The following is a 13589-nucleotide window of genomic DNA, read 5'->3' as shown; positions in this document are numbered from 1 at the left end:
GTCCCTGCTTGACAGTGAGCAGGCCTCTTGCCAATATGTGCACGGGGGGGGGGGCATCTGCACACCCCTGAGGTCTGCACTTAACAGGCTACCTTGGTTCCTCTGCATATTTCCTCTACTTCCAGAACTCCATCACTGCCCCATCACAACATGCACTCTTGTTGTGGGGCAGATATGGGTCTATTCATTTGTCAATATGACCTTAACATCAAAGAGAGGTCTGGGGATGGGGCAGGTTGGGGGTGATGTATGAGGCCCCTGTACCATTTGAAGGGATTTCAAGGAGAGGCTGGTTGAATAAGGTCAATATTAGGGGCCTGTTGGCTGGGATCTTCAAAACTGCCTTTGGAGAGGGGAAGTCACATGTAAAATGGGTCACGACCCCCATCCCTGAAGCCTGGAATCTTTCAGGAGAGATTAGGGACAGATACAACCGAGCCATTCCTGAACTTTAGGTACCGCTACTTGTGCTCCCTGTCACCCATCTGTTTCCCTGAATCTCGTTGTGGTAACCCAAGGAAGGTGCACAACTAGCCCCTGGGGTCCCTCACTGGGGACAGGGACCCTTCCAAGAGGAGAGAGAAACTGGTCAGTTCTGGGGCACACCTAAGGGTCCTCTGACCAAAGCAAGGGGACGAAGGGTTAAGCCTTAAGCACTGTGATGAATGTATGTGACTGAGAAGGGGCACTCTCCGCACCACCGTTGGACTAGCAGGGAACTGTCCTGCCTGAGCCAGGCCCTGAGGGCGCCCCAGGACCAAGGCTTCCCCAGCCTGTCCTCACCTCACCACTCGCACATCGACCCGGTCTCCACAAGCTAGTGAATTCATTGGACGCCCCACATGTTTCGCTCAGATGTCCACCTAGGTGACTGTCGCCTCCTCTCCCGGTGATAGGTTTTCGAGCTGCCTCTAGGGTGTGCACTCCCACCCTTCCTCAGTTCTTTACTCTGGGTCAATGTCACAAGGTTCTGATTCTAGGCCCCGCTCCATTGCTGATCCACACCTCTGTCTTCGCTACCTGTACACGGATGGGGTGCTAGTCTGCCATTCCACCCACCACTCCTTTATAGAGCTCCAAGCTGATCCATTTCGCAAGGACTTCACTTTTGTTTCTTTTAAATCGTTGTATTGGGGGCGCTTACAGCTAACACTCTGTACATCAATTGTATCAAGCCTATTTGTACATATGCTGCCATCACCATTTCCAAAACATTTGCCTTCTACTTGAGCCCTCGGGGACTTAGTTTTTAACCCTAAACACGGTGGTGCCGGTCGAACGCGGACCGATCTTTACGTTCCAGTCCATGGCTGTGTCCACTTTTTCATACGTTCGAAATTCCCCACGGAGCATCTTCCCCGGAAAGTCTGCAGAACGACCGGCCGAGCGACGCTAAGGCTGGGGGCGGGGGAGGGCGGCCGCAGTCGTCTGGTCCCTAGGCGCGCGCTGAGGCGGGGCTGGGGGGCTCGGAAACGGGCAGACCGAGAGGCCCCGAGGGGCCCGGCAGGCCGGGGGCGAGGCGAGGAGTCTGGGCGTGCCCGAGGCGAGCGGGAAGGAAAGCAGACAGCGGAGAGGGACCGGCTCTGGCGCACCGCGGGCGGGCGAGCTGGCGGGCGGGCGGCGCCGATTCTGACGCCCCCTGGCGGCGGCGAGACGTCCTCCCTCCGAGCCCGGCGGAGCAGAGGCGGCAAGACGTCGGGTTCCGACGCCGCCGGACGCCCCGCCCCGCCCTCCAGCCGGGAGCCCCGCCCCGCCCTCCAGCCGGGAGCCCCGCCCCGCCCTCCAGCCGGGAGCCCCGCCCCGCCCTCCAGCCGGGAGCCCCGCCCCGCCCTCCAGCCGGGAGCCCCGCCTCGCGCGCAGACGCGGACCCTGCCGTCGCTGCCAGAGGGCACCTGGAGCGGGGGCAGTGTGAATGACAGGCCAGGCCTTGGTGGCCACCCTTCTTCCCGGGGAGATGGGGGAGCTGCCTCTAAAGCTCCTGTTCAGGTATTCTGCCCGCCATAACTGCTAGGACTCCTCGCTTTCTTTTTTCTTTTAAAAACAATTTTGTCAAAACGGCACACTTCAAAATCAACTAGGAGGCTTGTGACCCAACTCCCTCCTCCCCCCACCCCACCCCCGTCCCACTCCCACTCCCGCCCCCGCACCTCCCCACCTCCCTGTTTTCCGCTCTCCAAAGCAAGAGTTATAGACCTCCATAACTCTTAGGGAGCAGATCTGCCCTCTAGGTTTTTGTTTTATTTTCCCCATTTTAGGCCTTTTCCATTGACGATGCCGCCATCCCTTCTATCTCTCCCCTGCCCCTCTCTCACCACCCCACCCTTAGGCTTTCTGCCGCCTCATCCTTCCAAGCAGTTATTTCTGATTTCGAGCCCGATCAGTTTTCACATGTATGCTAATAGATGAGCCACGGATCAGACATTGCCTGCCTTTTCTGGTGCAACCTTTTATTCACTCCGCATTTAATAATGGCCTTGCTATTTTGGTGGGAAGGGGCTTGGTTTTCTATGTATTCATCATTTTATGGCCAACATTGTCTCCAATTGCGTAAATCTTCTTGTGCTAGTTTTAGATCTTAGGTGTGCTGGGAGTTCTATGAATCTCAGTGTCTTGAAGAACTTTCGCCCAGAGCTTCTGCCCTCCTCCAGCAGAGTTGCCTCCTGGGTCTGAGGCCAGCTGCAACTCTGGAAGCACTTTAGGGTCCTGCAGTCTGTTGATAGCATTGCAGCAATGAAATCCTCTTTCTTGGGCTGCACTTTGTCTTTTTTTAGGATCCCTTTTTTCTTGTTTCTCACCTCATTCTCTTATTCCAGTTGAGGACATACTCCAATAGCTTCCTGAGAAAAGAGGCTTGAACGGGAAATATCTTAGAATTTGCATTTGTTTGCTAGATTGTTGTGAGGAGCCATAGAGTTGGCTCCAACTCATAGTGTGACCTTACTTAGGTGCAGCAAAAGGAAACTCTGCCCCATCCTGCGCCTTCCTCACCACTGGTCTCATGTGCCAGCGAGCCCATGGCAGCGGCCACTGCGACCATTAAGCTTTGCTTGGTAAGTGATCATTAAGCTTTGGACCATTAAGCTTTGCTTGGTAAGTGATCATTGTGAGCTCCTCAGTGCGAGTTTGTAAGGTGTTGCTACCCTTTGAGGTTGTTGATGCGTGATGTTATTCTGATCCTTGGTCTTTTCTACTAATTCTGTTTTTGTGTGTGTGTGTGCGTGGAAGGTTTTAGGGTCTTCCCTTCGTCCTTAATATTCTGAAATTCCATGATGATTTGCTGGTTGTTGTTTTTTTTTTTCTCTCAGTAGTTTCACTGGCATACCATTTAATGGCGCCATCACATCGAGAAGATTTGTACAGTGGTCACCACCATCCGTTTTAGAACATTTTCTTTATTCTTGTACTGATTGCTGTGAGCTCCCCATTTAACCCCCCCCGACCTCCCCCGGTAACTTGCTTTTGAGTTTATCTAATTGTGTCCATTGTAGAGGGTCTTCCAGGAGCCTGATGGCACAACGGGCTGTTAATTGTTTGAATCTTCCAAGGGGAAAGACCAGACAATCTGCTCCCATAGAGAAAAGTCTACAGGGACGTTCTCTTCTGTCATACGGGGTCACGATAGGTTGGAATGGTCTTTAGCACACCCAGCAACAGGCGCTTTGTGACACTGCTACAAAACTGTATTTCATGGCTTCAAATCTGGTACTTTAGGAGAGAACATCAATGAGAAGGAAAGTTCAGGATGTTCACATTGGTATTTTGGAATGAACATAATAGGAAGTTATTATTTTTAAATATAGGAAAATTTCCCAGAGCTGAATATTGTCAGAGGAAACTAGCCTCCAGCAACCAAAGAGCCAGTAGGTGCAATTTTATGGTAGTAATATATAAAGATAATAATAAAGTCATAGAGGATAGGCAAGATAGGAGAGAGAGTAAAATAAAGGAGTCAGACACATTTTATGGTAGCATGCTCAACTCAGCCCCGCTTGATGGTCCACGTGGAACTGGGAGAAGAGAGAGCGCCTTTACTATCTTGGGACATTTATAGGTAGTCATAAGACATGCATATTCAGTAGGTACATGCATCACAAGGCAGGTGGTATCTACATTAGGGTCCCTGAGCTCACAGGTGAGAAAACCTAATATCTGCATTGGGGGAAGGTATGAGGGGGGCTGGGTGACATGGTGGGAAGAGAGAAAAGCATGTCTGCTTCCACAGGGAGATCAAATCAATCATGTGCTCACTTTAAGGAAGCATAGTTGTTAGGGGATAATCTGTGGGAATTATAGTTAAAGCAGGATAATGTACTTGGACTTTACCTTTAACTTACCAAAGTGGAGTCTTTCCTACTAACTTTCCAGATTCCCTCTGTTATAAGCTAGGGAATCGAGTCCTTATCATCGTTCCCTGAGTGTTAGTTTTCCAGAGAATATCATAAGTCTATAGATTAACAAGTCCTGGGGAGGATTCAGCACAATGAGCAAAAGAAGACGCGTGGTAAGGTAATGACACTTGCTGGTTCGTACATTTAAATGTTGCATAGACTGTCGTTTGGACATCATTTTTGAAGACTAAGTGGTGCCTTACCCAAGTTATGGTATTTTCTTTTCTTTTTTAAATATAAATAATTTTACTGGGGACTCTTACAGCTCTTATAACAATCCATATATCATCATTTGTATCAAGCATATTTGTGAATATGTTTCCATCATTATTCTCTAAACATTTACTTTCTATTTGAGCCCTTGGTATCAGCTCTTCTTTTTTCCCCTCTTCACCCACCCTCCCAGCCTCATGAATCCTTGATAAATTATAAATGATTATTATTTTTTTTGTCCTGGATTCCGTGTGTCAAGAACTCGTATCTGTACCAGTGTTCATGCTCCAGTCTAGCTGAACTGGCAAGGTAGGATTGGGGTCATGATAGTGAGGTGGGAGGAAGCATTAAAGAACTAGAGGAAAGTTGTGTGTTTCATCAGTGCTATGCTGCACCCTGGTGTCTCATCCCTTCTTTGTGATCTTTCTGTGAGGGGATGTCCAGTTGTCTACAGATGGGCTTTGGGTCTCCACTCCGGCCCCCCTTGTTAAAGTTATGGCATTTTCAATTGCCTTATATCCATGAAAAAGGTAGGTAATGAATAAGGAAGATCAAAAAAGAATTGATGTCTTTGTGGGCGAAGAATATTAAATATAACACGGACTACCAAAATAGTAAATCAATTTGTGTTAGAAGAAGTATTGCCAGAATGCTTTTTAGAAGCAAGGATGACAGTAAACAAACAAAAATGCAGTGGTGAGAATGGAGAGGGTTGGAGCAGAGATCCTAAGCCCATCTGTGGACAGTGGGGCATCCCCCCAGAGGGGTCGCATGGAGGGGGTGAGTCAATCAGGGTGCAGTAGAGCACTAATGGGTCACGCAATATACCTCTGTTCCCTGGAGGCCTCCTCACCACCCCACCCCCACCCCCTGCTATCACGACCTCAGTGCCACCTCCCAATCTAGACTAGACAGGAGCATGTACATAGGTATAGGCCAGAGATAAAGCTCACAACACATGGAACCCAGGAACAGGAATGGGAATAGAGATACCAAAAGGGTAGGGGGAAAGAGAGGGGAGAGGGAGGGAGGGGGGCCCCGATCACAATGAATGGCACATAACCACACACCCCCAGTTAGGGGGAAGAACAACGGAAACCAGAGGGGAAGGGAGATGGTGGTCATAGTGAAATTTGAAAATAATTAACAATCTCCAATCTCTCAGGGCCATGAGGGATGGGGGTGGGGTGGGGGATGAGGGAGATTAAAAAGGAGGAGCTGATCCCAAGGGCCCAATGGAGAAAGTAAATGTCTAGAAAAGAACGATGGAATATATGTACAAATATCTTGGATACAATGATGTAGGGCTTGTAACAAGAGTTGTAAGAGCCCCCAATAAAATTATTAAAAAATCAAGGATGGTGAGACTTGCCTCCCAAACTTTGGTTATGCCCCAGAGGGGATCAGTTCTTGGAGGACATCATGCTTGGTAGAGGGTCATGGGAAGAGAGGAAGGCCTTCAGTGAGATGGGTTGACATGGTGACTGTAACCATGGGTTCCAGCGGAGGCCTGAGTGTGAGGACGGTGTGGGACTGGGTCATTGTCGCTGTTGTCCTTCTGTTGCGCACAGGGTTTCTGTGAGTCAGCACCACACCAGTGGCACCCAACAACCACCACACCGTGCGGACATGAAGTGCTTCCCAGAGGGAGTGGAATTTCAGCCACTTTTTAAAAATTAGTTGGGATTTAATACATATAACATATATTGTTCCATAGTTTGAGCTCATGAAGTAGAATTGGACAGTGACCCCCACAATCAGTTTCCAAGCACTCTTTTTCTACATGGACTCCTTAACATCGTCTCCCTTTTACACTCCCCCCACTGTATTCCCCTCCCCCTGAGCCCCTTATTCTACTTGCTGTCCCTCTAGGTTCATGAATCCTGCGTTTCCTATACTGGAAAATGGGAAAGCATGCAGCACAGCTTCAAGTGGGTGACCTCCACGGACATAACACCTCTGAGGTACACTCTACTATGAATGAACAAATACCAAACAAAACAACATAAACCCCAAATACAGAAAAATTTGAAACTCGATCGGGTCCAGCCTGCATCATAGAGGGACAGGGGAATCTACTGACAAAGTTTTAAGTGTTCGGGTCAGATTCATGCCTTTGATCTTCTACTCTCCTCTCTGCCACGCACTCTGTTTAGTGACCACTGTCCTCCCATCCCTCAGTTATGGGGGGGTGTTTCCTCCGGAGGCTTATTTCCTAGGTGATTCCGCCAGTGACGCTGGGGCTCCCACTGTCACCCATCGCCTTCTGCACAGCGAATTCTCACAATGTAGGCTCTGATACTGATCCCTCCTTCGACTTCGGATTGTACGGATTCTAATCCTTTGGTGACCGATGATGGTGTGCTCTCAGCCACTTAACGGATGGACAGACCAAGAGAAGGGCTGGGCTTTCCACAGCAGGGAGACAAGCAACGAAGAGCTGACCTTGCAGTGAACCCACCGTGCCTGCGTGCGTCAGTGTGTGAATGAGGGTGTCCTGGGTCAGGAGACAGAGCTGTCAGGATAAACTGTCTGTCTTGGAGCCTCCTGATCCAGCCACAACCTCAAACCAAACTCATAGCCGTTGAGTTGATGTTGATTCATAGCGACCCTAGAGGACTGGGTGGAACTGCCGCTGTGAGTTGCTGAGCGTGTACATCGTTGCAGGAGTCGAGAGTCCTTTCTCTTTGCTGGAGTTGCTGGTGGTTTCTAACCGCTGACCTTGCTCCAGTTGTGGAGATTTTGTTTCCTTTACATTGAAGGCTACAATCCTTGATCTTCATCAGCAAGTGCTTCAAGTCTTCCTCACTTCCAGCAAACAAGACTGTACCATCTGCATATCATAGGTTGTTAATGAGCCTTCCTCCAATCCTGATGCCACAATCTTCTTCCTATCAGCCAGGTTCTCTGATGATTTATACAGCAGACACAGTGAACAAGTGTGATGACAGGATATACAACCAACACCCACCTTTCCTGATTTTAAACCAGGCAGTATACTCTTGTTCTGTTCGCTGGAAAGTAGTGAGTTTTCTGAAAGTGCAGAATTATCAGGGATGTAGGAGAAAGCCCTGCTCCTACATTTAAAGAGCTATCCTGCTGGTAGCCTGGAGTGGACAGGTCTGGCAAACATGCTGCTGCTTCTACTACAATTCAGGGCGGTGTTGTTTAAGTTTAAACAGTGGTAGGACTTGTAGACAGAGGATGCGTGGATGTCCAAACTTATGAACTTAGGGACTGGCAGCCCATTATTCCAATCACTATCAAAGTAAGACCAACACTCATCCGTGGATGTCACTGCTCCCAAGTGGAGAGAGAACAGCTCTTGAGTCTCTGTATAGCGTCCTGGATTCTTCTCCAGAGAATCTGATATGAAACGTGTTCTGCCCCATTCGTCACAAGCAGAGGATTTCCATACTGGAGCAGCATCTCCTGTTGGAACTTTGTGAGAGACATGCTGACCCCAGTAAGGCAAGAGGAAAAGTGTGTTTGACATACAAGCCCCCTCTCAGAATCGAACACTTCAATTACATGTTTTCCTTAATAGACCACCCACTCCCAAATTTTTATCTCAACTCAGGGGGATTGAGTCAAAGTGTCCATCCCCTGAGAGGAAGGAGATGATTAAGGCTACTTCAGTCGCCGCTTTAGACAGTCCATTGTTCTCCAGGATAACAGTGGAGAACATTCTGGATTCGCATGTGATGAGTCCAGCTTTTGAGGCCCACAAGTCTGCAAGCTTGAGAGCCGTAGGGCTGGTCAGCAGAACCTCTTAAGGCAGCGGTTCTCAACCTGTGGGTTGCGACCCCTTTGGGGGTCAAACGACTCTTTCACAGGGGTCGCCCTATTCATCACAGTAGCAAAATGACAGTGATGAAGTAGCAATGAAAACAATTTTATGGTTGGGGGTCACCACAACACGAGGAACTGTATGAAAGGGTTGCAGCCTGAGGAAGGTTGAGAAACACTGTCTTAAGGTCTTTCCCTCTCTCTGGGAGTCAGGTCCATCTTTCCTTGGTTTGAGCAGGACACGGTCACCAGGCTGGAAGGGTGTGGGTTATGCGTAAGGGAGGAAACAGACCTGGGAAGAGCAAATTTATGAGTAATAGAGAGCACTTGATGGAGGTATTGTACATAGGAGGTATTTACTGCTGCTCCTTAAATCCCGAGTGAGGTTGGGTGGAAGACTAAGGGAAGATGCCCGGAAGGGCTTACGACATACAATTTCATGTGGACTTAATTTAAGCCCACTTCAAGGGGCTACCTGAATTATGAACAAAGTGGGTGCATTTCCTGACAAAGCTTGGCTTTCATTTCTTCAAGACGGGATGAAATTTCTCCACTTTCCCTGAAGAGCAGGGTCCCCATGCTGAATTTAATCTTCGTTATATTTGTTGGTATTCACAGACTTGTTGGGTAACATCAGCAACGAGGGACGCTCTGTTTTCACTCTAGATGTTTTTCAGAAGTCTGAACCTAGGAATAATTTATCTTAGGAGGATTTTTACTACTTCTTCAGGCTGCGCTGTCCAGGTGGGAAAAGCCTCTACCCAACCAGAAAGAGGGGTCCACCCAAACCAGCACGTATTTGCGACCCAGGCTCAGGGGCATCGGCATGAAGTTGATTTGCCAATCCTTCAAGGGTTGTTCACCCTGATATTGGTAAAGCCCAGCCTTTTGTTCCTGGTCTGTTTTGGAGTTGTAGTTAAGAAAGGCTAAACAGTTAGTGCGAACATGAGGATGATTTTTGTAAGTCTCTAGTTCTTGAGCCTAGGTTCGACAAACTCAGCCTGGATGTCTTTCCCATCGTGGTCATCTCGTGGGTTCATTGAAGGAGAGCGGGGACTAGCCTTCCAGGAACTAGAACTGTGGCAGCTATTCACCCCCCCCATCTTTCAAACTCGTTTTCAAGTCGAACTCAAGTCCTCTGACTCGAATTGTGGCCGGGACTCAGTCAGATCCATGTGCAGGAAGAAAGGGATTATTACCAGCGTGGCTTTCGCCACTTTTCGGGCTTCCTGCTCAGCTAAATGATTTCTGATGGTCAGGACAGTGCATTACTGCCACCCTCTGGGGAGGCTGAATTGTATCCAACAACTGGAGGGCTTCTTGAGCATATTTAATGCTTTTATTATTAGCTGTCAGGAGCACAGCCTCTTCCCACATAGTACCATAAGCATGCAACATTAGATGAGCATTTTGAGTCCATGAACAACGTTCACTGTCTTTTCTGCCGGCATTTCTAATCCTCTCACTGGCACTATCCATTCAGCCTTTTGTGCCAGACACCCCGGCGGGAAGGCTACTGCCTCCACCCGACCTTCTAAGGGCAGTACTTCATCCCTGGCCTTCCAAGTCCCCTTTTCCATCCAACAACTTCCATCCACAAACCGTGGCCAGTCTACTGGGTATAAACGGTATATAAATGGGTCAGGTTGACTGGAAAATACTTGCACAGTAAAAATATTTCACAGGAACTTCTATGCATTTGTGGTTCAATTCCCTGGCAGCCACATCAGGGAGGAGGGCGGCTGGGTTTACCTTCCTTAAAACTCTCAAGGTCATATTAGGATCGCCAGTGAAACAGCCTGGTGACGCCCGTCTGTCCAACAGTGGGCCATGGACTTCCTTTCTGCTACAGCAGGGAGATGATTTGATGGGGGTGTGAATAGTTAGGGGAGATCCAGAGTGAATTTCTCACATCTTGCACAGGTTGCCATTGCTGCCCAAAGGCAGAGGGCTAGCTGGCTGCAGTCAGCCCTAGGTGGTGGGATCAACAGGCCATCAGTTGTGGCTTAGTCCCAATTTGTAGTATTAAGTCTCCTAGAACCAGCCCTGGCTTCTCAGTTCAAAAAGGCTTAGGCAGATCCCGTAGGCCCGGTGCCGGGCTGACCGGAGAAGTGCTTTTAGGGTTTTGAAGACTGTTTTGGGTTTTTTGCAGTTCCTCATCTACTTCAGGGGGGTCGCCCTTAGATCCTTATAAGGCTTCATACGAGGGCTTAGTTATCACCCAAAGGTGGGGATCCAGATCTGGCAGAGACCAACCACACCTAGAAAATTTCAGAGTGCCTTCTACGCTGGGGGACCAACGTGTTAGGGTAATTTCTTTCCTGATTCTCAGTAGGCTCTTTCCGACAGGCTCTTCTTGGAAGCCAAGAAATTTAACTAACTGCAGATTTGGGCCTTGGTCTTAAAGACCTGATAGCCACAATGGGCCAAATGATTTAAAGTCTCTACAGTATTAAGCAATCTAACTTTTTACATTTATTAGAAGGTCATCTTCTAATTCACCTTTCATCTTTTTTTTGGTTTCCCAAGTATTTATTGTTTAATCCATAACATCTTTCAAGATTATTATTTTTTCCTTTTTATTAACATATAATTCACTTATCATACAATTGAATAATTCACTCATATCAAGAAGAGTTGCACAATCCTCACCATAGTCAATTCTAGATCATATTCTTCTTTTTTGTAATCATTGTTGTTAACACCTTGTTTCCCCCCAACCTCACCAGCCATGCCCCTAGACAATTATTTTTTATTTTAATTTTTTAAATCAAATCCTTTTATTGGGGCTCTTACATCTCTTATCACAATCCATACATTCATCCATTGCGTCAAGCACATTTGCATATATTCCATCATCATCATTTTCAAAGCATTCTCTTCCCACTTGAGCCCCTGATGCCAGCTCCCCATTTCTCCACCTGCCTTCCCTCATGAATCCTTGATAAGTTATAGATTATTATTTTCATATCTTACATCATCTAACAGTTTCATTGGCACTTCATCACATGTCACACAATTCAGTAATTCAGTCATATCAAGAGCTGTACTGTCATCACCATAGTCAATTTTAGAACATTTTCTTCTTCCTTGTACTCATTGATATTCATGTAATTATTATTATTTTCTTTAATTGGGACAAAAATATATACAACAACCTTCCTCAACCTTCCTCAGGCCGCAACCCTTTCATACAGTTCCTCGTGTTGTGGTGACCCCCAACCATAAAATTATTTTCATTACAAACATTCTCTAGGTCAACAACTTCTTTTTTTTAAAAAACATTTTATTAGGGATTCATACAACTCTTATCACAATCCATACATACATCAATTGTGTAAAGCACATCTGTACATTCTTTGCCCTCATCATATTTTCAAAGCATTTGCTCTCCACTTAAGCCCTCGGCATCAGGTCCTCTTTTTTCCCCTCCCACCCCACTCCCCCCTCCCTCACGAGCCCTTGATAATTTATAAATTATTATTTTAGGCCATCAACTTCTACGGGAATAATTCTGTGTCATTGGTTATACTTGATTGTGTTACACAACCATTATTGATATCCTTTTCCAAATTACTCCACCACCATTAACATAAAACTCAATACCCCTTCAGCAAAAACTCTTCCTCCTTCTCCATGGTAACCACTGGACAAATTTGGTTCTTTTTTTTAGTAGTTTTCTTGATATAATCTTTAAAAAAAATCATTTTATTGGGGCTCATACAACTCTTATCGCAATCCATCCATGCCTCAGTTGTATAAAGCACATCTGTACATTCGTTGCCCTCATCATAATTCACCTTTTTTCATGGGTGAAGACTATAAGACCTTGGGCAAGAGGCCCCTGGAACACAGTGGGCAAATTTTTAAAAATTGTGAGGCAAAATCATCCAACAATACAGATTTTTTCTCAAACTTTCCGTATCCTGCCAGTCAGAGGCGAAGATCTGAGATAAGACTGCTCAAGGAATGTAGAAAAAGGCACCTTTGAGTTCCAAGACAGAAAGCCACCTAGCTTCTGAAGACAGACGAGTAAGGAAAGTGTAAGGTTTGAGACAGTGGGGGGTGTCTTGAACTAGTTCACGGACTTCTCTCAGGTCTTGAGCACACAGGTATTCTCGATCCCCTGTTTGTTAGATTTCCCCTTACGTTTCCAGCCTTCCCATCCAGGAGAACGATGTATCTGAAGGATGAGGGTGTTGTAAGAAGACTGGCATGACCAAATTAATACACATCCTTTTAATTTGCTTTTCATGGGGGTTCTGTCTTCAAGGGGCTCTTTCCTCAGGGGCTATTGGTTTTTGTGAGGTGGTTAGCTCCGGGCTTCAGTCGGACATGGAAGGGAAATGCCCACTTGGCTCGTCCCAGAATTTTGCTGACCCAATAGAGGGTGTTTATCTGATTGTCAGTCCCCTCGGGTCACTCTAGATGAACTTCTGGAGTTTTGCCAGGCATTTTTGTGAGGAACTTCCAGCTGCACCCTCTTGGTTTCCGTAAGAAATGTTATTTGAGCATGTCGTTTCAAAAGAAGGTCCTGGCCCAGGAGGGGGCCCTGGCCATCAGCATAATAGGAATCAAAATATGCTTCCCACTGGAGCAGGCTAGGGGCTCAGAAGAACTGGTCTGCAGCCCTTCTTGAGGAAGATGGGGAGTCAGAGGTATATTGACCATCCAATATGTGGCCCCTGTGTCCACTTAAAAGTCCCCAGTCTGTCCCCCAATTGTTATTTTTACCTGGAGTTTCTGGGGCATCATGGGGATAGCAGAGGTTGATGCCAAATCATGCTGGACCCCCAAGTACCCTCAGCTTTCCTCAGACAAAGTGGCTTGTTCAGCCATTTCCTGAGCTGGAGGGTGGCTTTCCCACCCGATCCTCCGCTGTCATTTGGGCATTTATTCTTCCAGGGTCCAGACTTTTTGCAAGAAGCAGGTTGATCTTTGTCTGAGGTTCTTGTTCTTTTGGGGGGTCCTTCCTGGGGCCACAGAGGCTGACCTCCGGCCTTCTCTCGGAAGGTGGGGACAGCTGGAGCCTTCCTGTGCTCAGGTGGTTGAATACTTTGAAGGCTAGGAGGACCAGCTGGAATGGGTTTGTGCTGACTGCCCGGTCAAGTTTCTGTTCGTTCTCTCTCTCTCTCTCCTCTCTCTCCTCTCCCTCCCCCCCCCCCCCGCCCACAGCAGTAGGTCCCTTGTTGGGCGTAG

The 13589-nt window shown here is 47.5% G+C and overlaps 1 protein-coding gene across 1 annotated transcript in view; it reads left to right on the top strand.

Moving 5' to 3' along the window:
- The first annotated feature begins 1858 nt into the window (after positions 1 to 1858).
- NUB1 (negative regulator of ubiquitin like proteins 1) overlaps positions 1859 to 13589 on the top strand; it is an 81909-nt gene continuing 70178 nt past the window's right edge. The window contains exons 1-2 of the mRNA XM_075550219.1: positions 1859 to 1986; positions 2946 to 3050. Coding sequence (XP_075406334.1) covers positions 1913 to 1986; positions 2946 to 3050 — 179 coding nt within the window. The 5' untranslated portion in view covers positions 1859 to 1912. The remainder of the gene's footprint in view (positions 1987 to 2945; positions 3051 to 13589) is intronic.

This window comes from Tenrec ecaudatus, chromosome 5 (assembly GCF_050624435.1).
Source record: "Tenrec ecaudatus isolate mTenEca1 chromosome 5, mTenEca1.hap1, whole genome shotgun sequence".
Lineage (NCBI taxonomy): Eukaryota > Metazoa > Chordata > Mammalia > Afrosoricida > Tenrecidae > Tenrec > Tenrec ecaudatus.
The sequence above is the reverse complement of the archived record's forward strand: the minus strand, read 5'-3'. Positions and strand labels throughout refer to the sequence as shown.